General features: G+C 52.5%; 4 protein-coding genes and 1 long non-coding RNA gene across 7 annotated transcripts in view; 1 reads left to right on the forward strand and 4 right to left on the reverse strand.

Moving 5' to 3' along the window:
- Hoxb5 (homeobox B5) overlaps window positions 1-9,394 on the reverse strand; it is a 21,509-nt gene extending 12,115 nt beyond the window's left edge. The window contains exons 1-2 of one of the 2 annotated variants that reach the window (XR_012438613.1): window positions 6,956-9,394; window positions 3,935-6,282 (exon numbers count right to left, since the gene is read on the reverse strand). Coding sequence is in view for 1 of the 2 variants with exons in the window: in XM_020173939.2 (XP_020029528.1) it covers window positions 6,035-6,282; window positions 6,956-7,517 (810 nt within the window). In the remaining variant the exon portion in view is untranslated. Of the gene's footprint in view, window positions 1-202; window positions 6,283-6,955 lie in introns of those variants that run through there. The other variant, XM_020173939.2, reaches the window with a different exon arrangement.
- Window positions 4,177-16,475, forward strand: LOC141413748 (uncharacterized). The gene is made up of 3 exons (XR_012438620.1): window positions 4,177-4,401; window positions 14,256-14,355; window positions 15,151-16,475. It is a non-coding gene; the product is annotated as an uncharacterized lncRNA (long non-coding RNA).
- Window positions 9,549-12,097, reverse strand: Hoxb6 (homeobox B6). The gene is made up of 2 exons (XM_074045956.1): window positions 11,476-12,097; window positions 9,549-10,424 (listed from the first exon to the last, which is right to left on the reverse strand). Exons 1-2 carry the CDS (start codon window positions 11,888-11,890, stop codon window positions 10,165-10,167), a joined length of 675 nt encoding a protein of 224 aa, XP_073902057.1. The 5' UTR covers window positions 11,891-12,097; the 3' UTR covers window positions 9,549-10,164.
- Hoxb8 (homeobox B8) overlaps window positions 12,143-25,327 on the reverse strand; it is a 16,340-nt gene continuing 3,155 nt past the window's right edge. The window contains exon 3 of one of the 2 annotated variants that reach the window (XM_074045955.1): window positions 12,143-12,264. In XM_074045955.1, coding sequence (XP_073902056.1) covers window positions 12,144-12,264 — 121 coding nt within the window. In that variant the 3' untranslated portion in view covers window position 12,143. Of the gene's footprint in view, window positions 12,265-18,483; window positions 18,651-25,327 lie in introns of those variants that run through there. The other variant, XM_074045954.1, reaches the window with a different exon arrangement.
- Hoxb7 (homeobox B7) lies at window positions 20,999-24,441 on the reverse strand. The gene is made up of 2 exons (XM_020173948.2): window positions 23,928-24,441; window positions 20,999-21,832 (listed from the first exon to the last, which is right to left on the reverse strand). The coding sequence occupies exons 1-2, from the start codon at window positions 24,325-24,327 to the stop codon at window positions 21,579-21,581; spliced, it is 654 nt and encodes a 217-aa protein (XP_020029537.1). The 5' UTR covers window positions 24,328-24,441; the 3' UTR covers window positions 20,999-21,578.

The raw sequence follows: 25,327 nt of genomic DNA on the forward strand, positions 1-25,327 counted from the left end.
GAGGACCGGAAGCCATTTCCAGGGAGGAGAAGCTGCAGGATGCTTCAAAGAGTACCTGTCCCTCTCTTAGAGGAAATTTAGGGAGGGAAACAGCAGGATGGGAGATGCCTAAACCATAAAAAAGGAAAAAGGAGGGAGGAAAAGATTAAAACTTGAGAAGGATCCGACAGATTCCCCCTCCCCACCCCCCTCAGAGCTTGCAGTCTGGGTCTCTGTGAATTCGCCAAAAGATAGGAGGAAAGATCCCCTAAACCTGTCGGCATGCCCCCCAGGCCTCAGCGGCGGAGGTGGCGGCGATGTGGCCGGCGCGTAATGTATGCGGCAATGGCGCGGAGCCCCACGTAGGCAGGCTCTGCGGCCCCCGTCTGCTGACCTCTGCGTGATCCCTGACTCTATGAATTATTGATGAGATATGAGCGTTGATTTCCCCTTTCAGGATGCAAACTCCATTATATTGTTAAAATGGCGATTTAATCGTTGAGAATAGCTTTGGTGTGGGTTTTCTCCCCCAACTCATTTGCGCCTCCTTCCTTTTCATTTAACTGTCTTAATTAAATCCTTTAACAGATTTTAATCACTTTTTGGAGGGAGGGGTAGGAGGAAGGGGAAGGCCGTAACACCATCACCACCATTACCAACAAACGGGACATTAAAACAAGATAAAACAAACCCGAAGACCATCAAAAGCTTCTACCTTGGGGAAGTTGAAAGGAAGGTGGGGAGATGCGTTAACTCCTCTAAAAAGATCGCTTTGGGAACCTCCACCAGAGACAGAGCATCAGAAGGCTGAGGAGACCGACCTCTGACAAGGTGGAGTCCGGTCAGAGCCAGTGAGGAACTGGCCTGGGAGGTGGCTAATTCCATCCCCGAGAGATTTGTGTGGAGTCCACTGAAGCGACTGAGTCACCCTTACCCTTGCTGAAAAGTCCAGGGACTTGGTGAGGGACGCATAATTCGTGTAGGGAGTGACTCTCCAATCTGGGCCTCAGGCGCACTTAGGGAGAAATGTCCATTCTCATTAAGGGGCCCCCATTTCTCCCCTCCCCCTTCCCAAACAGCTCGGGTTCCAGGCGGTGTCTGGGTTAATTAATATGGATGGGTAACAGCGCTGCAGCAATCGATAAACACGGCTGTGGGCAGATCCCACTCTCAAAATCCGATTACTCTGAGAAGCTCCAAAAATGGAGGGTGACCACTGGCCCCTCCCCTAAAAGAGGGGAGCCTGTTCTTACTAGCCTTCTGCGTCTTGTTGGCCTGACTGGTCCCAAACTGGGAAGCCCAGGCTGGGAGAGCAGTCCTGGGAAGGGACTGAACTATGAGGAGGTTGTGTTGAGCCGGCTGTCTTCTCCTTTGCTGTGAATCTTTGGCTTCTGCCCCAGCATCCAGATCCCAGGGATAAAGGAACCAGGCTGGGAAAGGAGCTTGCTCTTGGATCTGCACTTCCTGCTCTCTCATCCCTCAGTAAATAACTTCTCACAGCCAGGGAAGGGTTAAGTGTCCCCACCGCAGTTATAGAGAGGAAGCTGATGAAATATGGGCACTTGGAACTCCAGGCCTGGCTGGCTTTCCTGTTTACACTTCTTTATACTTCCTCCCACCCCGTAGCCACAGAGAAACAAAACAAAACAAACAACCAAATAAAACAAAACCAAAAATGAAAATCAAATTGTCCACTGAGTGGTGGCTAGGCTGGCCTTGGAGCAAAAGGGAAACAGCAGTCTTCATCTCTGGCTGCCCCCTCACATGAAGGATTTGGCCAGAGGGTGCTAGCTCCTAGCTCAGAGGTTGAGGCCTGGCCTTGCAGGGGAAAGGAAGCAGTGGGCAGGCGAGGAGGGAAAGAGATCTGGAGAGAGTGAAGCAGCATTTCCAAAGAGAGACATGTTGAGAACAGAGGGAGGAGAAGGGTACATGTCTGGGGCAAGGAGAAATCTTTGCCTCAGAAACCCCTTGCATCTCTCATCCTCTTCCCCATCTTGCCCTGAAAGACAGTTGCCCAGACAGCCTGAAGAGGAGAAGAGAAAAGCCCAGCCAGGGCTCCGCTTAGAGGCTTAGAGCCAGAGGAGATCCTCCAAGGGTTTGGTCTCTGAGGCGGAAGTGGCACCTCTGTCCGGGGCTGCTCTTTGCCATTCGGGAAATCTGTCCAGATATGCCCAATAGATGTCCCTAGGCCTCACACACTCTTTATCAGTGTTTGCAGAATAGACATGCAAGGGGACAAAAAAAAAAAGTCTTCCTGGGCAAACCTGGTTGTCTGGGTTTCAGGTTCAAGAGGAGCCTCCGGGAGGGAAGCAAGAGTGAGGCCAAGGGAACAATAGGAATGGAGTTCCTCTGGAGGCCTCAGATCAGACTCTACCCCTTGTACACTCTTCCTCTGCACCTCTCTCAACTCCTTTGCCATGCAGAGAGTGGAAGCCTGTAGAAGCCATGCCTCCAAATTTTATTCCTATTTTAATGCTGCTGGGGATCCTTTGGGAGCTGACCAGTGCATCCTTTCCAAAGGATGCAAATGCCCATCATTCTTGGAGAGACATGTCTTCAAACCCGGGCAAGGACCCCAAGTCCTCTGTCCCCTTCCTCTGCTCTCAAAGCCTGTGAAGGGCCTCCCTGTGAGTTGGGCGTGGGCAAGGAATGCCAAGTTCAGAAAACTGAGTGAGGCAGGAGAGGAAGAGAGTGCCAGTGTCCCTTAATGGGAAATAGAGGGAATCTCATGACCTCCCTCCTTGTCCCAAAGATCGGAAGCCCCTCAAAATGCCACTTGTCTAATACCAGGGACCGTACACCCTAGTTGGTGATCTGAACTGAGACAGCGGGTTGGCAAAAGCAGGAATAACAGAGTCATTGGCCCCAGAGATCTTAAAATTGGGGGAAAGTCAATTTGATGGAGAAGAGACCTCTGGCTTTTAGAAGAAGGGTGACTTTTCCTTAGAAAATATAGGCTTCCTGGAGATCATTTGATCAAAGTCCCTTAGGTTTGGGGGTGTGGCAAAACAAAGGGCCCTCAGAGTGTCTAGCGGGTAGAGAAGAAGAAAAGGAGAAAGAAAAGAGCACCTTTCTATGTCCGCTCCCAGCTCTTGCATCGTTTTGCTGTCTCCCCACAGTTGGGGGGTCCATGCCTCTGAGCAGGTTTTATTTGTGGAAAGCTTGCCTGAGATCTAGTTAAACACCTAACTCCCGTAGGACAGAGCCAAAGCGCCTCTTCTCCTGTCAGGAGTTAGGTGTGTCATTGGAGATTACCTTCTGTACTCCCTGACCTCAGGATCCTTCTTTGAACCCAGTAAAAGGGACTAATTGGGACCAACTGGCCAAAGTTGGGTGCAAAACATCTGCGCTCCCCATTCTGGATTACCCTCATGAGACCACAGAGAACCAAGAACTGCTTTTCATGGGGTTCAAAGATCCGAAAGCCAGAGACTATCCCAGAGCAAAGCGGCCCACAGCAGCTGCCTTCCTGGTGCTTTTTCTCAGCTTAAATATCTAGATAAAAGTGCCCAGCGGCGCGCCCTTACACACCTCTGACAAATGAATGTCATGGAAGTTTCTTTCCTGGGAGCGGAGTGATATCTGTCTGAAGATAGCCAGCAGTGAAATGGCCCCCCACATCAGGCCCATCAGGCCTTCTTCCAGCAATACGCTTAATCCTTCTTACCCCCTAAATTTCCAACGGTGCTGAAGGAACATGGATCCCAGACAACCCTTTCCCCCACAGAATCCAACACGCCTATAATTAAAAACCAGTCATCCCTCCCCCCTCTCACTGCTTGAAGTCTTATGGACCTGAGCACCCCCACTTCAGGCACCCAATTTCTCAGAACTAGTACAAAAACCAACGAAATTGTTCTACATCACTCACAGCCCTGCTGGAAGCAAATATTTCCTTCCCCCAGTCAAGCCCCAAAACTGCATGGGGAGAAAGCGAAAGCTGGAAGCGACTTACTGTGAGATTGCTAGGCCAGGGCCACCGCTACCGCCTTCTGGGCTGGTCCGGCTGCTCTAAGCTGGGAGAACGCTCACCTACCTCTGCCCCCTTCCCCACCACAGCGAGCAGTTAAAGTGTCACTTAACATTCTGGAGAATGTGAAATATACCGCGCGGTGTCAACTCCCCAAAACCATAAAACTAACTTTATGGACCTCACGTGACTTTCTCGAGCCAGTGAGGGGTATCTGTCTGACTTCTCGGCGATTTTTACGATCTAACTTCGAGATAAAACCCCTATCCATTTGACATCTAAATGTCATAGCGACTTTTGGGATAGTTTGCTATCGCAAAGGGGGACAAAGTCAAGGGGTGAAGGGGAAGAAGGGCCCAATATTGCCTCCAGGACCCTCGCTGCCTCCTCACCAGCTCCCCCTCCCCCCAGGCCCTGTAAGAAGTTGGGCCCAGCTGGAAGGGATTGACCGGGTAAGTGTCCAGACTTGACTCTTGTGCTCAGGGTGGAGACTGACTTGGATGGAGGAGGACTGGACCCTGGCCCTGGGCCAGGCTGAACGGGGAACCCAGAGATCTTTCAGGAGGGACCCAAACTCTTAACCAAGAAGGAAGGTCATTTGGGCCCCTGGAGAGAAGGAGCTCTTGAAAACTGTAGAGAAGGCTGAGGGTGAGAGGAAACTTTCCAAATTAAACTGATTTTTTTTCTTTCTTTTTTTTTTTTTTTTGGCTTTACTGTGTGGCAGCGCTGAATTGGGATTTGGAGGAGAGGACAGGCAACTGAGCAGGCCTCTATTCAGGACTTAAGCCCAAATTACTTTCTCTGGAGAGTTATCTAGAGGCTTTTCTGGCTAGTTGGTGGAAGGCCAGGATGGAGTCCATCTCAGTCTTACATGAGGTTTCTGGGCCTTGGTCTCTCAGTCCCCAGGTATGAAAGTCTGTGTCCCCCCCACCCCCAGCCCAAGCACCATTGACCAAAGCAGGGACTTAGGTGACTGAGAGGGGTTGCTGGTTAACACCCTACTTTCCCTTCCCGCTACCCTATATTTTATTGAGAGGTCTAGGGTGTGCCCAGTGGTGGGAGAGGCAGACCCCTGGAGAAAAGACAAGTGGAAGGGCAATGGAGTAGGGGAAACATTTATTTGACTCCAAGGAAAGCTACAAACAAATACCAAAAGCGAATCACTGAGACAGGCCTGGCAAAGACAGATTTCACACATAGCACAGCATCCACTCGCTCACTACAAATGGTCCTGGAAGCAAAATGGGTAGGGAGGAAGAGATGGGTCTGACCCAGACTATTCCCATATTTACAAGCTTTGAACCTTCTAGCCAGACCCATGAATTCACACAGAAAAACACAAGACATTTTACACAGGATTATTTCTGTTTCGGTTCACTCCCAGACCAGGCCTTGTGGGGCCTACCAGACAGCAGGAGTTTAAATCTTACTGTTTTCCTTCCCTCTTCTCAACATCAACCCTTTGGTTCTCCCAGGCCTCTTTCCACCCCAGTACCAAGCCATTGGGAGACTTGGGCCTAGGGAGTGGGGAGGGAGGAGGAAGAGGATGGGAGGAGGATGAAAAGAGACCCAGTCATGGACCCCATCTCTGAGGCCAGTTCAGCTAGGCCCTGTGCTGCGGCACTGCCCCAACTCAACTGCTGCTCCTTAGAGAAGTTTCTAGCTGAAACTCAAAATACAGCGATCATCCTTTTATAAATAAGTTAGAACACAGATGGGGAGGGGAGAGTTCACATTAAACATGCGAATTTCTTTTCTTTCCTGGGGGAAGGAGTGCAACCACGGACACAAACATTCAGAAACACTGGCGGATTTGGGGTGAGCAGAGGGAAGTGGGGAGCATGGAGGGAAAATAATAAGAATTATTATTATTATTATTAACAATAATAACAAGATAACCAGTCCAGGAGAGAGGGAGCCACAGGAAGACCTAAAACCAAACGAAAAGTCGTAACACAAGGCTGGGGCGAGGCAGGCTCGTGGGAACCGGTCCCCAGCGGGCAGCCGCAGCACAGGGAAGATTGGAGGGGCCGGGGCTATGGGTGGCGCGGGCTCTTGGGCCGCCCAGGGCTCCTCTGGGCGGGCTCAGGGCTGGAAGGCGCTGCCGGCTGTAGCCAAGCTCATACTTTTCAGTTTGTTGTCTTTCTTCCACTTCATGCGCCGGTTCTGGAACCAGATCTTGATCTGGCGCTCGGACAGGCAGAGCGCGTGGGCGATCTCGATGCGTCGCCGCCGGGTCAGGTAGCGGTTGAAGTGGAACTCCTTCTCCAGCTCCAGGGTCTGGTAGCGGGTATACGCGGTCCGGGCCCTTTTTCCGTCTGGCCCGGTCATATCTGGAGCAGATAGAGTAAAGCCCCGGGGCAATGTTATTCCGGTTAAAGGAGGGGGGCACTGGGTGGGAGGGGGCGGGGAGCAGGACCCAGGCGTCCCCAGCATCTAGCTCACCGCAGCGCCAATCCTCTCTACTCCAGATGCCCGCATTCAGGCTTCATTTCTGCACCCCCTTCTCTTGCAGCCCCCAATTCTGATGGCAGCAAATGCGCCTGGCTTTGTTTCTTGCTCACTCCCAGTGCCTCACCCTTCGCTGGGCTCAGGCGGCCGCTCGCCCCGGGAGGGAGGAGAGCGGCTGCACTTTTGCCCTAGAAAGCTCCTTTTACTGCTCATCCCTCGTTTGCTAGCGGCAGTCTCAAAATTTTGGGGATAAGCAGGACCCTTGCCCAAATTACATAAACCCCATTCTTCACCCTAAAGCTGGTTACTGGCTGGGCGAATAAAAACCCAAGCCGAGCCTGAGAACAAATTATGTTTTTAAATACCCCCCCAGCAAAAAAAAAAAAAACCCTATTTGGCTCTGTCCACGGAGCTGTGAGGACCCTCTCATAGACTTCTCCCCAGCGGAAAAAAAATTAAATCTATATTGGAGGAAAAGCCAAGCTGTCCTGCCACCCCCGCCCCCCTAACACAGAGAAGGAAAGACGAGGAGACAAAAAAGAGACAGAGAATTACCGTGGCTGATGTGAAGCTTCCTCATCCAGGGGAATATCTGCGGAGTCTGCCCCTCGGGCGCGGCTGTGGAGGTGGCCATGGGCTCTGGCTGTGCCCGAGCTAGGCTCGGGCTGCTTAGCTGGCTCGCCGCTTCCTCAGGCTCCGAGGACGCGCTGGCCTCATCTATTTCGGTGAAATTGGCGCTGGAGCTGGCCGGGGTCGCCTGGTCGGAGGGGGACGAAGCAGAGGGCTTGGCGCCGTGGCTATCGCCGTTGGTGCAGGGCAGGGACTCGGGCGAGGACAGGGAGCAGCTCGACGCCGCCTGCCTGAAGCGGGGCTCCTGGGCGGGCGCAGGGAAGGCGCGCGAGCTCTCGCCCACCGCCCCAAAGTGGCTGGAGGAGGCCGAGGAGCGGTTGACGCTGAGGTCCATCCCATTGTAATTGTAGCCGTAAGAGCCGGTGTGCATGGCAGCGGGATCCCTGTAAGAGCCGCTCAGAGAGCTGCCACTGCCATAATTTAGCAACTGATAGTCCGGGCCATTTGGATAACGCCCCGAGAAGGAGTTTACAAAGTACGAGCTCATTTGGGTGATTTTGGAGGGCTTGATTTGTGGATCGTGGTCGTTATAACCCTATGCTTCACGATTTATGATGTATTAATGAATTATAGCGATGCACTGTACTTCGTTTTGCTATGTATGCGGCCAAATATGGGGGGGGTTGGAAGGGGGATGGGGGGGCGTTAGGGAATCACGTGCTTTTGTTGACCAGTCGTAAATTCTCGCTGATGACCTCAAGAGGTAATTCATGCTCTATGGTTACAAATAATGACGATCCGAGAATCGTTAGGGCCGATTCAATGCGAACCTCCAAGAGAGGGGGGAAAAGGAGAAGGGGGAGAAACAGGGAGAAGGTTGGCGTTGGCCTCTGAGCAGAGCGCGCCACCTCCCGGCGATCGACGGGAGAGCGGGTCGCAGATAGCCATGGCGGCGGCGGCGGCGGCGGCTGCCTTCCTGCTGGCACCCTGTAACTGCCGAGCAAGAAAGAAACCCGGCTGGGGCTAAACCGCAGGGTTGAGACTTTAAGAGGACGGGCTTGAGCCTTTTGCCTACTTTCTTGGGGGTAGGGCTGGTCTCTATTTGTGTCCTTCTCTCTGCCATTATCATTATTATTATTTTGACTCTGGATGAGATGATCCAAGATTGAGTTGCTTGTTCCTTACTCAGGCTTTGCAAGTCTCCGAGTTGGGGGCGGAAATGGGAGGAAGGATTGGAAGTTGTGTGTGAAAAACTATTACAACGAGTTTTCCCCCGCAAGCTCAGCCAGGCCTGCTTCCTGGCCGGGCTGCAGTGGCGGGTCCACAGCTCCCGCCAAGCCGCAGGGCTGGGTTTGGAGGCTTGAAGAAGCCAAAAAGCCTTCACTCTTCCTGAGCCCCTGGGAAGTTTGGAATTCTCTCCCTGATCTCCTCTCCTTCTTAGCCTTGGCCTAGGAATGGCAGAGCAGGATAGGAACCCCAGAAGAGTAACAGCTGAGGCTAAGCGGCCTGGTTGCCAAAGACTGCAGCGGTCAAAGCCTGAGTGGCTTAGGTTTGGGTGGGAACATGTATCTGAGTCTGGGGTTAAGCGGGACCCCTTTGCTTTCTCCACAGATGCCGGCTATTGCGTTCAGAGGCCCCACTTGAGGTCCGTTGCTGGTGGCTGTTTGAGACTTTGCCCACTGGCCTACCACCTTCCCTGGGAAGGGTTTTGAGGACCATCAGCGCCTTGCTGAGCACGCTGGGCGGCCAGAGATCGCCGCAGCTGGGCCCCTTCTGCCAGGCGACTATTTTCTTTAAAAATAAAAAAGGAGAGGAGGAGGAAGGAAGGAAAGCAGTGTCTGAAACTTGCCGCTTGGGGCGGGGGGCGAGCAGAGAATGGGCCATATTGCTTGAGAGGATGAGACCAAATGCCCCATCACCTGGCCTCCTGCCCTAAGGCTCCAAAGAGCAAAACGTCGGGCCGTTCCCCTCGCTTCACTTTCTCGTACTTGTCACTGAGATCCTGTTTGAAGTGGGCAGGGACACCCTGGAGCCTTCAGCTGCGCAAGGAGAGATGCCCAGTGGCCCCATTTTTTCAGTCTCTGGAATCACAGGCCGGGAGCCCAGGGCCAAGGCTGGTGGAGACAGAGCCATGTGAGCGGACCAAAGGCCAGGGGCCTTGGCGAGCTGAGGACCGAAAGCACTGCAGAGGTGCCCGGATCCGCCCAGCTCGGTCTCCGCAGGGGCTCTGTGGTAGGGGGCCTTAGTGGCACCCCTCCTGAGGCGAACCAGCAGGGAAGGGAAGGCTGGAGAATTAAGAGGAAAGGAAAAAGGGCCCCTCTCCGTGTCCCCCCAACTCTGCGTGGGAAGAGGCGACTGTGAGATTTAGCATCCGCGAGGCACAGCGCTGGGGTCTGGGGCGGGACTGATCGCTCCAGCCTTTATCTCAACTGTAACTTCCAAGTCTGGCGGCTGGGAAGGCCCTGGGGCGGACCAAGGCTCTCGCCTTTACTGCGGAATTCAGGCTCTGGGATGATGGGATGGCTAGGGGTGAGGAAGGGAAAAAATGGCAGGGGAGGATTAGAGGTGACTAAGCGGCGAGTTTTCACGTCTTTATTATTATTATTAATATTAATATTATTACCGAAGTATTTCACGTCCAGAGCTAAGACAAGACTACAAACACAACACATAGAAAATTAATAAAATAGAACTTTGTTTTCTTTTGAGGCTCCTCTTCTTACTTCTAGGTAGTATGTGCTCTTTCCAGTGGTTTTGGGGAGGGGATGGAAGAGACGACAAGTCTGGGGTCAGGGAGTCTTCGAGGCCCCTGCTGAGGGGACAGCGAATCTACCATTGAACCGTGCACGGGGGACATGGACGAAATGAGACTCGACACGGACAAGAGCGTTTGCTCTGCTTGCAGGAAACATCAAGTGAGTCCGATCCTCAGTTCTCACCAGGGAGCCTGATCGGGCCTAGGCGGGTTCTTCGCGGAGGGAGGAGGCGCTGGGGTACTGCGGCCGTGCGGCCTGCCAGCACTCGGCAAGAGCTCAGCGGGCGGGGGCGTCCAGGAGCGCGCAGGGCCCCGCCTGCCTCGCGCTGGAGAGCAGGTCCCCAGGCTCCCCCGCCCGCAGAGCCATCTCCCGGCTCTCCGACGCCCTCGGTTCCCCACAGGCCTCTCCCTTCGCGTCCCCCCTCCCTTTCCAGCACCTTCACTCGGCTGGTTTTTCTTCCTCCTCCTCCGCGCTGAGTTGAGACGCGCTGAGCAGTTTACTCTCCTTTTTCCACTTCATGCGACGGTTCTGGAACCAGATCTTGATCTGCCGCTCGGTCAGGCACAGGGCGTGCGCAATCTCGATGCGCCGCCGCCGCGTCAGGTAGCGATTGTAGTGAAATTCCTTCTCCAGCTCCAGCGTCTGATAGCGCGTGTAGGTCTGACGGCCTCGCCGACCGCTGGGCCCGAAGGAGGAACCTGTTACGCATAGTGAAGATGCTGAGGCCTGGGGTCACCCAGCCCAAAGCCCCCTCCTCCATTCGACCCTCCAACTTGGACTCCAGCCTGTCCCGGGGTGCCCTCCACTCTCCTCATTCCCTGCTCCCTTCCCCACTCCTCCAGCGCCCCCTCCAGATTCCCTCCTGGACTCCTAGGCCTGTGCTTTCTTTCAGGCTAGACTTTTGGTGGGGGAGGGGAGGAGCAATTTGAACTCCCACCTGAGCCTAGGGGGAGGGGCTGGTCAGGTGTGTGTCTTCCTATCTGTATCTTTTCTTTCCTTCCTTTCCATCCATCTAGCTTTCCCCACCCCCGGCCCACCCAATGATAGATTCTAGCCCTTAATCCGTAATGACGTGGATCGATCCACAGGCCACATTAACAGCTCTTCACTTTGGTGTCCCACTAATGGACATCAATTGGGACTTAAAACCGACAAGTAATCCAACCTGAGACCCAGGCGCCTGTTTCTCCTTCTTTCCCCCTCCGCCTACTCCCTCTTATTCTCCCTCCCTCTTCTGACTACCACCCCTTTCTTGGTGCCTCACCATTCCCCAGCCCCCACCCCCAGGGAAACACAGTCCGGGACAGACTCAACTCGCCCTTGCCAGCGTCATGCCGCCCCCACCCCTTGCATGACGCACTCTGTTTTTAATGGAGCAGTCTTTGGGTGGAGAACCTGAACAGGGCAGTGTGTGTGTGTGGGGGGGGTTGACGCATAGGAAAGCAAAACCAGTCATTGGGTCCCCTACCCCCTTCCCTAACCAAGAATCCTGTCTCTGGCCTGACCCTCGGGAAAGCCCACTCACTCCCCCTTGGCTCCCTGCTCAGCTGGGACTTTGCAAACTTTGCAACTCCTGCGGACAAGAGGACAGAGCGGGAGACCCCGTGCAGGCGCCCAAAAATCCCCTATCTCCTAACTGAGATGCCCACCCAGCCCCCTATGGAAGAATAGGAGTGGGGTGTTCGCTAGTTTTACCTCCCTGGGTGGAGGATCACGGGGGACCCGGCGATAGCGGAAAGTGTCACTCACTGTTGCACGAATTCATCCGCTGCATCCAGGGGTAGACAGGAGTGGAGCACTTCTGTTCCTCGGTCTCGCCAAACACGCTCTTGTCCTGCGCGCAGTCCGACTTCCGCGGCTCGGGATGGAACGGGGGCGGCTCATCAGCTCCTGATAGTGCGCAGGCCGACTCCTTCTCGCGGTAGAAGGCCGGCGAAGGCCCGTACTCGCAGGGCGCCGCTCGGCCGTAGCCGCCGCCGGCCGGTGGGTAATAGGAGGAAGCGGTAAAGCCCTTGTCCTGGCCGGGTCCCGGCCCATAGGGCGCGGGGTAGTGCCTCAGCGGGTCCGCATAGCCCGACGAGTAGAGCGGTAGCTGGCCCAAGAAGGACTCCTGCCCGCTGGCCAGAGTGACGGGGAAGGTGGAGTTCACGAAATAGGAACTCATTGGGAGGGGAGGCGCGCACGGCCGCTGCTGCTCCGCCGGGTTTATGATTTGTTGTGTTTTATAGTCCGAGCGCCGCGCCTATTAGTAGTATATCCGAGATTGGGTTTTAGCTGAGGGGGGATGGCGAGGTGCCAGTGAGGGCCAGAAGGAAATACAACCATCTGATCCAACACTGACCAATGGCAGAGGCAGGAATTGTCAAATAGCACCCAGGAGGAGCGCAGCCCGCACGAGGGACCCGCGCACAAACCTATCAACCTTTTTTTTTCCTCCTCCTTCTCTTTCCCTTCTCTCTCTCTCTCTCTCTCTCTCTCTCTCTCTCTCTCTCTCTCTCTCTCTCTTCCTCCTCCTCCTGCTCCTCTCTCTCTGTCTCTCTCTCCAATAGCACAACGCGTCCTTTTCCACCTACGTAGGATCTGCGAAAGAGGCGTCTGTGCCTTTGAGAGACGAAGGAGCATTTGGGTTGAGACCACCCCATTCCCCAGTGATTAAATAAATATGTCCCTCCCCCACACACACCCCACTGAAGATAGGAAAAAGTTAATTGTGTTTTCAGAAAAGTTAACCCCTGCGTTGCTTGGGCCCGTTCCCTCAAGGGAGGGCTGGGTAAATGTCCCTGAATCTCGATGAGGGAGAACTAAAGGGAAGGTTTGTTTCTAGGATTTTGTGTTAGTAGAAAGGAAGCAGAGTTGTCCGCTAATTTGCATTATTTCAGAAACAGACGAAGAAGAAACACCCTCTTTCCAGATTTTGAAAATCGTTTTTCCTGTTTATCAGGTTTGCTCTTTCCCCATCAAGACTGGGTTATTTTCTCTGCTTCTCCACAACTCTTTTGATATGAGGGGGCAAGCAAGATCCTTCCGCCTAGAAGATCCAGAAGAGGGAGGAATGGCAGCAGGGTCTGAACCCAAGCTTCCTCCTCTGGCTCTGCGGGTAGGCTAGTGGCTTCTCAGATGTCTGCAGCTCCTGATGCCCGAGACAGCCCGTCTGTTTGCAGTATGCAGCCGCTTTCACTCAAGGGAAAGAGACTAGCCATCCCTTCACTTGGGGCTATGGCGTGGAGGAGTAGGGAGGAACCCACAGCCTAGGTGACTTTATTTCTCTGTTCTCTAACCTGCCTCACTCGGTCTCAGCCTCCTGCCCAATGACATAGCAATATCCTGAGCTAGAGATTTTTAGGAATCAATGATGTCCCAGTAAGTCTAAAGTACAGGGAAGAAATTGTCATCTTCTAATTGTGGATCTTGAAACCCACCTAATGATGGAGAAAATCAGAAACCATTGAAAAGATCCCTCACCTCTTTTCCAGGTCTTTCCAGAAGTTGGCAGTCATTTTGAAATTACTTCCTTCCCAAGACTTGGTTTTGGTTTAGTTTTATAAGGAGGGAAGTTTGTCCCATTCTTCCTGAGGACTCCCCAGCCACCTTCCAACCATTTGTGGGCATCCTCTCTCCAGACACTCACACCGTTCAGTCTGTCTCTCAGCCTCTCTATATTTTCTGCAATGTCTCATCCTTGAATCCTCAGCTTTGCTGCCATATAAGCTTGTATATGTGAGAGAGTACATTCATTCTCTCTCTCTCTCTCTGTCTCTCTCTCTCTCTCTCTCTCTCTGTCTCTCTCTCTCATCTAAGCAAAATGAGCTGGAAGTCCAGGCTGGGACACAGAACCACAATATGTTTCAACATTCTAATTAATATGTATACCTAGGTCAGGCAGTGAAGGGTAACAACCTTCCTTCTGACTTGGGCATAGGAAGGGGCCAGGATGTGAGCAGATGTCTGCGTCAGGCTGGGAGCCATGCTCTTCAGGCTTTTTGTGGGCCAGCTCTGCCCACTGACGATAAGAAAAGGTGGTAGAAGGCTGAGGTTGGTGACCAAAAGTGAAGATTTATTTGGTTGCAAAGTGGCCTCTGAACTTAGGGCAACTTCTAGGCTGCATCTTCATGGCAAAGTGACCATCCCTGGGTGTCCTTCCAATCACTTCTTACCTTGACTCTCTGGGGGTTTTTAGGAGGATTTAAGAAAAGAAACTCAAACCTCCTAATGATGGAGGAGCATAAATACTCCAATCTAGCAATAGTTGAGCTTCCTAGAGAGTAGAGGCTATTAGAACAGGGGTAGCAAGGTGGAGAAGGGTGCTTGCATGAACTTCCTCCACCCTACCAGTGAGGCTGGGCCCTGGGCCTCAACCCACCTCCCTGGTCACCATGTCCCCATCCTAGAAGTAGTCAGTGTGTTCTTCCCTATAGAGTGTGGTCAAAGTAAGAAGTGGTGAGGGAAGAGGACTTCCCTTGTGATAGAAGCAGGAAAATGATTGTCTTATCCTTAGAGTTGCAGCCCCTAAATTAACCTCACCTCTGCAGGTTGCCTGTCTGGAGATGGAGCCACTATGGGCAGGGCCTGGGCGCCTGGAGTCGGGCATGAAAGGAAATAGCGCCTCATCGCTCTTATCTAAGCCCAGAGGTATTTATGAGCGTTTATTCATCTGATCCGTTTGTTTGGGAAAAAGAGCAGGCAAGCAGGGCCTGGCCAGAGACCGCCTGGTTTCTGGAGCCAGATCTCTACGAATCTGTCTGTGGTTCCGTCCAGAGCCATCTGTCTGTCTGTCTCCATGGGGGAATATGTAAATACACAGCAGGCACAGCCAGCCTGCAAGTCCCCGGTGTCTCCCTGCCTCAACGAAAGAGAGATGGATATAAATGTGTACCGACTCTTGAGTTCACAACAGAGTGATTCTCTGGATACCCCACAGGCAGGATTTATAATTGTGATTCTCTGTACTTTGAGTTTGCAGTCCCATGGATAAGCACACACACATTCCAGCTCCCAGGGAAATGTTCCCAAAATTGTGTTCAGCTCAGGAGGAAAATTCTCATGAGGTAACCTCAGTGACCGAAATTGGCCTGTGTGTGAGGGGGCGGTTTGAGATATTGTCCAGGCTTCTCATCCTTGCGTTGTGGGTACCCTTCCCCACCCCACCCCCAACTTTGCCTGGAGTGGGGCAGATGAAACATCTCAATTCTCCCCCTGGACTTTGTCTGGGCTGAGGGATCATAAATGTCCCAAAGGTGCAATGTGGTGGCTCCCATAGATTGGAAGAGGCTCTTACATTGGATACTCCGCCCTAAAATTGGTCCAAATCGAGGTACAAAGAGCTCATTTCCATTATGCAAATGAGAGGCATCCTCTCTGATCTTCTAGGGGGAGTGGGCCACCGGTGGCAATCAGCGCCTTTCCTTCCTTCTCCCTTCTTCCCAGGTCCACGGGCACCCTAAGAGCCATGAAGTATTTCAACCTTCTGTACAGCCCGACTTCCCCTCTCTGCGTGTGTCTTTCTCATTGCCGCAAAGAAATGTCTACAAGGGGGGCCAAGACCTTCCCGCCGCTTCTCTCAGGGCCTCCCGCAGAGCGACTCACTAAGCCAGGCCATGCAGCCGCCAAAAAGTCACTCTCGCTGCGGAAAAGCTGAAAGAGCTGCTCCAGAGGCCCAGACTCAAGAGGCGCCGAGGGCGCGGGGGCCGCGGCGATGGTGTTTGCTTCCAGGACCGACTGACCCCTAGACCTGGCAGCTCCTCCAGCTCCTGGCCAGACCCTGCTAACACCTCGGCTTGCCTGGCACCGCAGGCAATTTCCTGGAGCCCCCGCCCAGGAACTGGGGCCACAGCACCTTGAAAAGAGCGGCCAGAGCTTCCTCCTGCCGCTTGAAAGCCCGAGCTAATCAGTAACCCGTGAGACAGGGGCCAATACTCCAACGCCGCGGCAGGGGCGCGCACCCCGCCCTCGCCACCCCCTTCTGGGAAAGCGGTCGCGTTAGCCGGGTGTGAGGGGTCCGGCAGAAACAGAAATTACAAATGATTAGGGTTCCTTAATGATTTCTGCCCACTCCCACTCCCAATTTCCCCCAAAAGCATATTGCGTCGATTTCGCTTGAAACGATCGAGAATGGGGGAGGGGATCAACACTCACTTGCAGACACCAACAGTTTCCAGAAAACTCGGTTCAATTCCTTCACCACGGACCCACCAGCTAAGGAACTGGCAAGACTCACCAGTCAACTGGAAGAACACAGACTTGGTTTGTCTTTTGACAACCGAGTGGAACTGCCCGGTCGGCGCCTCCCCTAAAGGGCCCCCTCCCTTGGCTGAGAAGAAAACCAAATAAACCTTGAACAGACTTGGCCTCAGATCTCTCCAGCGGCCCCATCCTCTCCCATGCATTGGGTGGTGATATTGGCTCTTGATATTCCACCCGTTTGGCTCAATACCCCCAGTCCGTGAGTTGCAGTATTAGTCCTCTTTAATATGCCCAAAGAGAAGCCGCTTTCTCTGCCAGCCGCCAGGTTTAGGGCTGGGATGGGTGGGGGTTTGGAGGAGACCGGAGAGGTTGAGGATAATGTGGAGGGAGACTTAGCCTCTTCTCCATTCCACACCTGGGAATCAATGTCCGGTGGAGAACGTCGGTGTGGGCCCAAAAGTCCCCGAATCCTGCCGAACTGCACAGACAGGGCTCCAGGCAACCCGTAAGGCTCCAGCAGTGTCGCCGGGCTTATGGTGCCGGAGCCGCGTGTCTCGGAACGGACGGTAGATGGCAGCAAACCGCATAATTTTGGTCAGAGCAAACTGTCCAAAGGACGATTTATAACCCACCAAGACTACAGGAGAAAAAGACCTTTAGTCTGAGTGGGTTGGGGGAATTTTCCCTTTGAGAATTGGCCCCGAGTGTCATGGGTGCTGGCGAAGAAGTTGTCTTGCTACAAAGCCAAGGAATCTCTCTGTTAAAAGGGTCTCTCTGGGAGCCCAGTCCAGGCCTGTGTCTAAGGGCCTCTACCTGGGCCCCTAAGGGCCCCCCTCCTGTGCCACAAGTGGCTGCGTTTCCCTCTCCTCCCCGCTCGGGACAGAGAGAACCAATATACTCATACACGCCCTGGACTCCGCAATCCTGGGGCACAGTAGCCCTGAGGCTGAACGCACTGCATCTGGTTTTAAAAAACAGAAAGTCATGCAAACCAAACAATCACAATGCCCCTGCCCGCTGTGCCCATCGTCACCTATCCCTCTGCTTGCAGCTTTCCTTGGTCCTTTACCCCACTTCTTAGTTCTTGCCAGTCGGCCTGCACCTTCTTCCACTCCTCCACCTACTTTAAGAATCTGTCTCCCGCCCCAGCCATTCTTGGCAGCCTCTCCCCCCAGGCCTGGCTGGGCATAAAATTGGGCGCCAGACAGATAGGACTAGTTCTCTGAACTCAATGCTAGGGACATTACTGTCCGGACACCATTAGCTTCCCTAATTGGGCTTCTTTCTAATTTTATTCTTTTCTCATTTCTTTTCTTTCATTCTTTTTTTTTTATTTTTGTGTACAACCCAAAAGAACAACATGCTAAACAGCTCATCACAATCACCACGTTTGGAGCCTGAAAAGTTTGAAATGTTTCGTTATCAGATACAAATGACAATTTTCTCCTCCACCGAAATTCACACATCCCATACCAATAAAACACAACTAATAGAATCAATATCGCACCGAAACCAACACGCTGTAACCTACCGCGTTAAAACCACAAAATTCTCTTTCTGCAGAGCGAGGCTCCCTCCGACGGGAGTGGCGAGAGACCAGGGCATTCTCGGGCAGGCTTCCTGGGGAATCTCCCTCTCTTTGGGCGTCTCCACCCACAGCTCTTTAATTTCAGAAATGTCTCCGAAGGGAGATAGTGAACGTTTCTCTGTGAATTGTTCTTTCTGTGTCTCTCTAGCCACCTCCTCGCCCTTGCGGGCCTCTGCGGAGATTCCAGGCCCTACAGAGACCAGGACGTCCCTCAGCGCCATCGCCCCTCGTGCCAATGCTGCCGGGAAATCCGCCGATACCCACACTGGGCAAGAAAACCGCGGGGGAAATTGGGGGAGACCGGGACCAGGAAGGAGGATGGAAGGAGGATGGGAGGGGGAGGGGGCACAAACCCACAGAGGCCATAGCGACTGGCTGCTTCTGGCCAACGCCGCTGAAGCCCTGACACCCCATCCTTTCTTTGGCAGCCCCCTGACTTGAGCTCTCCTCCCAGCTAAAAAAAAAAAGGCGACTTGAAGCTGATCTCCGTGGCCCCTTTCAGTTCCTCCTCCCATCTTCCTTGCCTTAGCTCCCCCTCCAGGAAGCAGCCACCCCTCTCCCCACCACCGAATTTCCTGGGAAGCCTCCCTCTGCAGTGCCCAGAGGTGGGGTTCAGCCCGGTTTTGAGTGGGGGGAGGAGGGAGAGGACACCAAGCCCCACCCCCTACAAAAAGCGATGCAAAAGAATAAGAATTGTAGAATCTCCCTTACCTTTGCAGACCTTGGGGATTTTTTTCCCCCTCCGGATCGAAAAGGGTGGGAGGGAGGGGAAAAAAAGGAGCGTTCGGTTTCTTCTTCAGCTTCCAGATAATATTGTCCCAACCTGAGAGCCGTCGTTTCCCCTTCTCAGACTTGGGAGAGAGGTTGTTTCGCTTTTCTGACATTTGCATAGAAAATGGAGTAAGTTCTGGCTTTGAAAAATGATATCGGGCTGCGGTCCTGGGCAGACTGTCCATTTACCCTTCATGATGACTAAAATCCCAGATCAGCAAGCAAATTAACTTAGGAATCAAAATTATTTTTGGTTCTCTCTTTTGTGTTATTCTCACCCCTCCTTCTCTTTTCTCTCTCTCTCTCTCTCTCTCTCTCTCTCTCTCTCTCTCTCTCTCTCTCTTTCTCTTCTCTCTCCCCCCTCTCTTCCTCTCCCTCTTTTTCTCTATCGAACTGATATTGAAGTATAAAAATATCAAGAGGCTGGAGCCCTGAAGGACGACAGTGCTCCGACCTAGGTGTGGTGTCCAAAAGAATGCTGCATTATAACCACCAGGGAAATGATAAAAAGTTCATGTTCACGATCGCCCGGCCACATGACCGGCGCCGGCCAATCGCTGGATTCAACCACTCATAAACTTCTATCACAAAGTTGTAAATTTTCATAAAACAACAAGGAATTTATTGCATTTCTTCATGGCTGCTCCACCAGCAACCCTTTTCTCAGTCGCCATCTTCTTTTCTTCTCCTTCTCTCTTTTTGGGGAAACCCCAATCTGAAAATGGGTGAAATTTGAGGTGTAAGGATTCGGGGTGGAGAAGCCACAAGGGTCCAGCTAGGAAGGGGGTTCTCTTTGCAACCTCCCTATTTTTCTCAGGAGCTCTACCCCTCTTTTCTAGTAAAAATGTACCCCAGATTCTCCGCATGGGACTGGTTTGAGTCCATTTGGGGGTGAGGTGGAAGCAGCAGCCTGGTGTCGCCAATTGCCATCTGCATCATAGCAAAATGAAATCTTCACTCACCCCTTTTGAATTGCCCCCACATTCCTAGCTCTAGACATGAAGGGACCCCACACACACACACACGCACCTGTGAGACTTTTAGCAGTGCAGGTATGGGGACCCTATATCCCCTAGGGCCTAGTTTTTGTCCCAGGAGAGAAGGTGACCTGGATGCGAGCCATGTTTTAACAACCGAATTGTCCACCTCCAGGCACCCTAGTAACTAAGGGAGGATAAAGCTAGATCCCGGCCTTTCCCGCCCAAACACTGGCTTGTCTTGTCCACCTTGGCTGTGACAGCTCCATTGGCTCTCCACTGGGTTCAGTGGTCCTTAATGGAGGAAGCTGCAGGTTTAGGGGCCTTTTATTTACAAATTCAAATTACATAGATTTTTCCTAAAACTAATTCCCCCCCCCCCCGCCCTTTCTGTTCAAGATGTCCTTTACATTTAAACCAATTAGGGTATGTAATCAAATAAATACTAAAAATCAGCTCCACAGAGTTAGTTATGTAGACACCGTTCTTCATGTTTTTGTCGGACAATTAGAGGTTTGGGGGAGCAAAAAAAAAAAAAACCTCACCCTGTATTTTCCAAATTCTCTGAAATATCCCCGATATCCCTATTTTGAGTTGGGTTACTGGCGTCCAAATGCAGAAAACGAAATAACCTCCCCCCAGATATTTTTCTTTTCTTTTCTTTTTCCTCTCTCTCTCTGATTGCTCTTGAGAAGGTTTAAGGATGCAGCGACGCACACAGCAGGCAGAAAAGGAAGCCCCGGCGGGCGGCGCGGCCAGGCTCACGGCGAACTGGATGCGGCCACACCAGCCCGGTAAATTCAGCACGGCTCTCCTCCGTGAGACTCGTTTTTCCCCCATTTTTAAGTTTGAATATGGGTCGCCTGCGTCAATTTAGAATGAGATGGCTTAAAACAAATGTAAGTAAAATAAATTGAAATAAAATCACAGCATAGCTCTGGCCGAAAACGTTTGCCGAATAAGCAGAAAACCGAGCGCCCTGGAGCAGGAAGTTGCCCCGGGCGCTGTCCTGGCCTCTGCCCAACCACCGCCAAAGAGGTGGGAGTGGATTTGGGTGTTCACCTTCTCTTTCCATCCGCCCTTCCTTCTTAAGAGGCCTAGCATTTTGGATTTCAACTCTGTAATTGTGGCTGGGTGCAGCAGAGATCGCGCAGCAGCCTGGTTTGAAGGCCTGCAGAAGGAAGATTGAGTTTGTAGAACTGGAAGATTAATTTTTTTATTTTTGTTTTGTTGTGTTTTGTGAGCGCGTGGCTGAGCATATGGGCTCCCGGATGTATTTTCTTGGGGGCAAATGTGAATGTCTGTTTGTAAGCCAATGTGTGAATGCATGTTGCTTTCTATCAACGTGTCTGTGAGTGACTGTGAATGTGTGTTTACTTGTGAGTGTGTGTGAATGTGAACGCATGTGTTCTGGGCATGGGGCCGGATTGTATGAATGCCTGTGTATTTGTGAGCATAGGAACATCTATGTTTATTTGTGGCTGTATGTGACAGTGTATATTTATGTGATGTCAGCCTGTAAATATGTGTGATTGTGTGCACTTGTGTATGTCATTATGTGTAAAAGAGTTTAAAGAGAATATGTATGTGTGTGGGTTCACTAATTGGCATTCCCCAGAGCATGGGACATGGGGTAAAGAGTTAGATCCAGCACAGAAAGAAAAGTCTGGCAGCAGAAGGCAAGGGGATTCTGGGACGCCCACTCATTGCTAGCCCTGACCCTCCCTGACTCATCCAGACACACAAAATAGGGCTTCTATTTATTTTTAATCTTGTTTTATTTTTCCATCCTTCAAATACGCATAGAGTAAAAAGAGCACAAGGGTGGGGGAAGAAGCTGATGGGATCAAGGAGCAGCCATCAAGTGCAAGGAGACACATGAGCTAGTGAGCTAGTTGGTGGGTCCGTGGGGCTCCCTAAAGCCCTGTCAGTGCTGCTACTGGGAAGGTGGAAGCTCAAGAGAGTGGGTGAGCAGGAAACCACATAGTCCAAACCAACCGTCCACAAAGACATCAAAGGGAGCTTACAAAACAGCAAGATTTTACAAAGACCTTATAATAGCAACATAGAAAAGGGAAGGTAAATTCCAGAAAGCTAAAGAACAGGTAGATGCCCTTCCCATGCTGTACAAAAACAAACTCAACAGACTTTCCTATAGGTAGTATTTTTTTACAGTGTTGAGAAACCAAAATTCACCTTTCTCTCTCATTTTTTTAAAAAAACTGCTTCATTTAAATAGAGTTCCCCCCCCCTCCTATTTGAGTTTCTTGGTTCAGTTCCCATGACTGGGCTTCTCCCTCTTTCATCTCTCTCCTCCTTTGCCCTTTCTCTGCCCCTCACTCTTCCTCTTCCTCCTCTGCTTCAGCCTTGTCCTGGCCGGTGATCCCTGGGCCTGAGGTCTTGTTTTCCTTTTTCCACTTCATGCGCCGGTTCTGGAACCAGATCTTGATCTGTCTTTCGGTGAGACAGAGCGCGTGGGCGATCTCGATGCGCCGCCGACGCGTCAGGTAGCGGTTGTAGTGAAATTCCTTCTCTAGCTCCAGGGTCTGGTAGCGCGTGTAGGTCTGGCGGCCTCGCTTTCTGTCGGTCCCTGTGCATAGAATTTAGGGAAGAAAAAAAAAATGAGTGTGGACAATGCCAAGACGGCACCCATTCCTTTTTAGATTTTGTGACTTGAGATCTGCAGGTGGTTAAAAAACCCTTTTTCCCACTAAACTAGATTCATGCTTTCCATACCTCAGCCCATATTTCATCCCTCCCTTTTCCCTCAGTGTAAACTTTCTACAAGGCCTCCCAAAGGAAACGTTCCAATTTCCATCCAAAAAGTTTCTTTTTTTCAGCCCAACTTCTGACTACAGGTAGATCTAACCAGCTGGCTCCTAAGGGGTGTTGGGGGATGAGGGGAGGCTAATCCTGAGTCACTCTCTAGGACCAGGGGCTCCAAGTCTTCTCTTTTGGATGCTGATTCTGATGGTTTTTGGGGTAAGGAGCCATGGACAACCTACAAGTGATCCTGGAGGGGGCTCCAGACCTACCCTAAGTGTTTTCCAAGAAAAAAAAAAAAAAGGAAACAAAGGGACCTCACAGGCCTAGTCTCTGCCCAAGCCTGCTGTGGAATGAGGAGGTGAGAATTTGCAGCTTTCCCTGGAGCCTGGTGCTCTGAGTTGGTCTGAGAACAGCTGTCTTCTGAAGACTCTTTTCCAGTGAGTGGCTGAGGGTCAGTCAGGGCCAGACTGTCTTGTCTGCCAGCCTGTCTGCCCAGACAACCTGGTTCTCCAAAGCAACCTTTGGGCCTACAGTACAGCAAAGAGGAGAGAGGAGAGCAAGCTGCATGGGTTAGGGAGGAACATGAAGGATCTGTTTGGTGGGGGTTGAAGGACAGATAGGAACTTTCAGGTTTGAGCCCAGAACCTGGAGGAGACTTGTGGGGGGGGGCGGTGCTGGTGCCTGTCCTCCTGGGAAGTAGACAGGAGAAAGGAGGGGCTGGGGGCCCTAATTTCAAGTCAGATAAAAGCCAAGCTGAAATGTTTACGAGCAGAAAAATTTGGGCTTTGATAAATCAACTGGAAAGGCAGCTGAATTATGGAGCAGGTAATGGGGACTGTGAGAAAACTGGGCTTCTCTCGGCTCCCAACCCTGACTAGGTTGAGAGCCTCGGACCACAAGTCTTGGGTCTTCTGAGCTTTGGGGTTGGTTCCCAAGTCCATCTGCATGGGCTAGTGTTTAAAAAACGGATATCTGAGCCAGACTTGGCAGATCTCATGGAAGTGTTGGTTATCTTGGGGTTTCTGTAGCAGCTGCTGGGTGGCCTGCACTAACTTTCTAAGTCTAGTTTGGGCCCCTCCCAAAGAGTCAGTAGATAGACTCTTCTGGAATGACACCTCCAAACTTGTTGGTCAATTCTTCAGGGGTGCTTAGGAACCCCAGAAATGGCACCGGAGGAAGCCAACTATACTGATGAGGCCTCTGCTCCTTTCTCTAGTTTCTCCCCCCGCCAAATTCACTGGGGGATCAGGAGCCTCATCCCTCTTGACCTCAGCCTTTCTTCCTCCACTTTTCTCTCTGGCTTTCTGTCCCTGGCTGAGTCCTCAGCTAGGCCTCTAGAGCCCACCTCTAATTGTCCTGATGGGAGTAATGGGGGAGCAGGGTTGGCTGGAAAGGAAGGGGAGGAGAGAACTGCTTAGCGCTATGGTCCCTTCCTCTTATCTTATCCTAGCTGGGGCTGGGGGACACACCCAGAGCTGAGATCTCAGGCGCGGAAGGGCGGGGGGAGAGCGAGGAGGGAGATCCTAATGGCTATTCTTTGCAAACCCCAACCTTCCTCCGAAAGACAAACGGCCTCGTCTCCAGCCCGTGCCGGCGCTACTGATAAATATTTAAAGCTAAAAGGCCGGGAGGAAAGGTTGGGGGCGGGTTGGGGGCTCTGAGCGCCTTGGCGTCGGCAAAGAGTTATCCGCCTGGGGAAAGCAGAGCCAGCCTGAGAGCACCGAGCAAAAAATGGGGGTGGGGGGGTGGGAGGCAGCGCGCAGGGTCGCAGTCCGGGGGATGCCGCGTCCCCAGGGGTGACCTCCGGCCAAGAGCGCTCTAGACGCGGAACGGGGCGCCCTGCCGAGAAGGGGGGGCACCTTCCGGGGGAGTGTGCCCCCCGCCGCTGCGGCTCTGGACAGCTCGATGCGCTGCGTTACCTGAGCTTCGCATCCAGGGGTAGATCCGGAAGTTACTCTCGGCCGCCAGGTCCGAGTCCCTCTGCTCCTTGGCGCCTGCCGCCTTGGCGGCGTCGCCGGGACACACCCCGGAGAGATTCTGCTCAAAGGGCGCGCAGTGCATGTTGAAGGAACTCGGTTCGAGCCCGTAGCCGGCCGCGTAGACGCCGGCCGCGCTCTGGCCCGCCATGCCCCCCCCGCCGGGGTACAAGCCCTGCATCGAGGCGGCGAAGGAAGCGCCCGAACCTGCTCCATAGCCCGGGCGCTGGGGGTTGGAAGCAAACGCACAAGAAGTTTGTTCGGGGAAGGCTCCGGTAGCGAAAACCGAACTTGCGGCTGGATATTTGGAAAATAAAGCATTCGCATAATACAATGAACTCATAATTTGGCCGGATGATTTGTAGGCAGGGACGTTTTAGTGTCGGTTTTACGAGATTCCTTGATATATTACAGAATTAGAGTCCAGATTTACACCAAAAAGGACCCCCTTTTTCCTCTCCGGACCACGTGACCCCGCCCACGTGACATCCCCTCGGCCAATGGCCTGACCGCTTCCCCACGGCTCCCGGTAATGTGGAAAAAATTGTGTGGCGTTGGATTTATAAAATATGATCAATAATGAATGGGAAAGCCGAGCTCTGTGGATTGGGGCTGGGGGCTCAAGGGCCGCTATCGACCTCCGCGGGGTGTAGGCAGCTTGCAGGCGAGATTTGGGGAGGAAGGGAGTGAGTAGAAGGGAAAATAAATAACCTTCGCGTGATCCGTGTTGTCATTCCCCCACACCCATCTTCCCCTGTCCGTTACCGAGTGAGAGACAAACGCAGGGATTGAATGCGAGCAACTTGGTGGGTGGGTGGGGGCAGGTCAGGTCTTTATTAATCTGGGCTAATTCATCCCGGCTGGGCCTTTCGGAGAAGTTGGTGCACTTCTCCCTAGAGGTGAGCCTGGCCTCACAGTTCTCTCTCGGTGCCCCACGTAATTCTGAAGGAGATGGAACAAGGCTTCGGTAGGTGCTCCTAGGGCAGGGATCCAGCCCATTGGCGCTGGAAGTGCGGTTTCTGGTAGCTAAAGAAAAGGGTTTGGAAGCAAAAAAAAAAAAAAAAAAAAAAAAGGAAGGGGTGGGGGTGGGGAGAGAAAGGAAGGGAGGAGGGCGGCCTGGGTTTGGGCTAGCCGCTTTCCCGGTTCCGGGAGGCGGATGCCTCAGTCGAGCGTGGCTGCCAGAGAAGCAAAGGCAGCGAAGGAAGGAAGGCGGCAAGCCACGGCCTCGGGGCTGGGCAAAGGTGGTCACGTCCCAGAGAGGGAGAGGTGGAGAGGAACATCTCTCTCCTCCTGCTCCACGACCTGAGTCCGAGAAAAATAAAAAATATATATATAAGCGTGCT

Source organism: Castor canadensis, chromosome 11 (assembly GCF_047511655.1).
Source record: "Castor canadensis chromosome 11, mCasCan1.hap1v2, whole genome shotgun sequence".
Lineage (NCBI taxonomy): Eukaryota > Metazoa > Chordata > Mammalia > Rodentia > Castoridae > Castor > Castor canadensis.

Bases quoted from the DNA above. Each gene is read 5' to 3' on its own strand.
- Hoxb6 (XM_074045956.1), bottom strand. From the start codon at position 11,890: ATGAGTTCCTATTTCGTGAACTCCACCTTCCCCGTCACTCTGGCCAGC. The intron at 10,425-11,475 runs GTGAGTGACACT...TATGCGTAACAG, and splicing joins GCGGATGAATTCGTGCAACA to GTTCCTCCTTCGGGCCCAGC.
- Hoxb7 (XM_020173948.2), bottom strand. From the start codon at position 24,327: ATGAGTTCATTGTATTATGCGAATGCTTTATTTTCCAAATATCCAGCC. The intron at 21,833-23,927 runs GTAACGCAGCGC...TTCTATGCACAG, and splicing joins CCCCTGGATGCGAAGCTCAG to GGACCGACAGAAAGCGAGGC.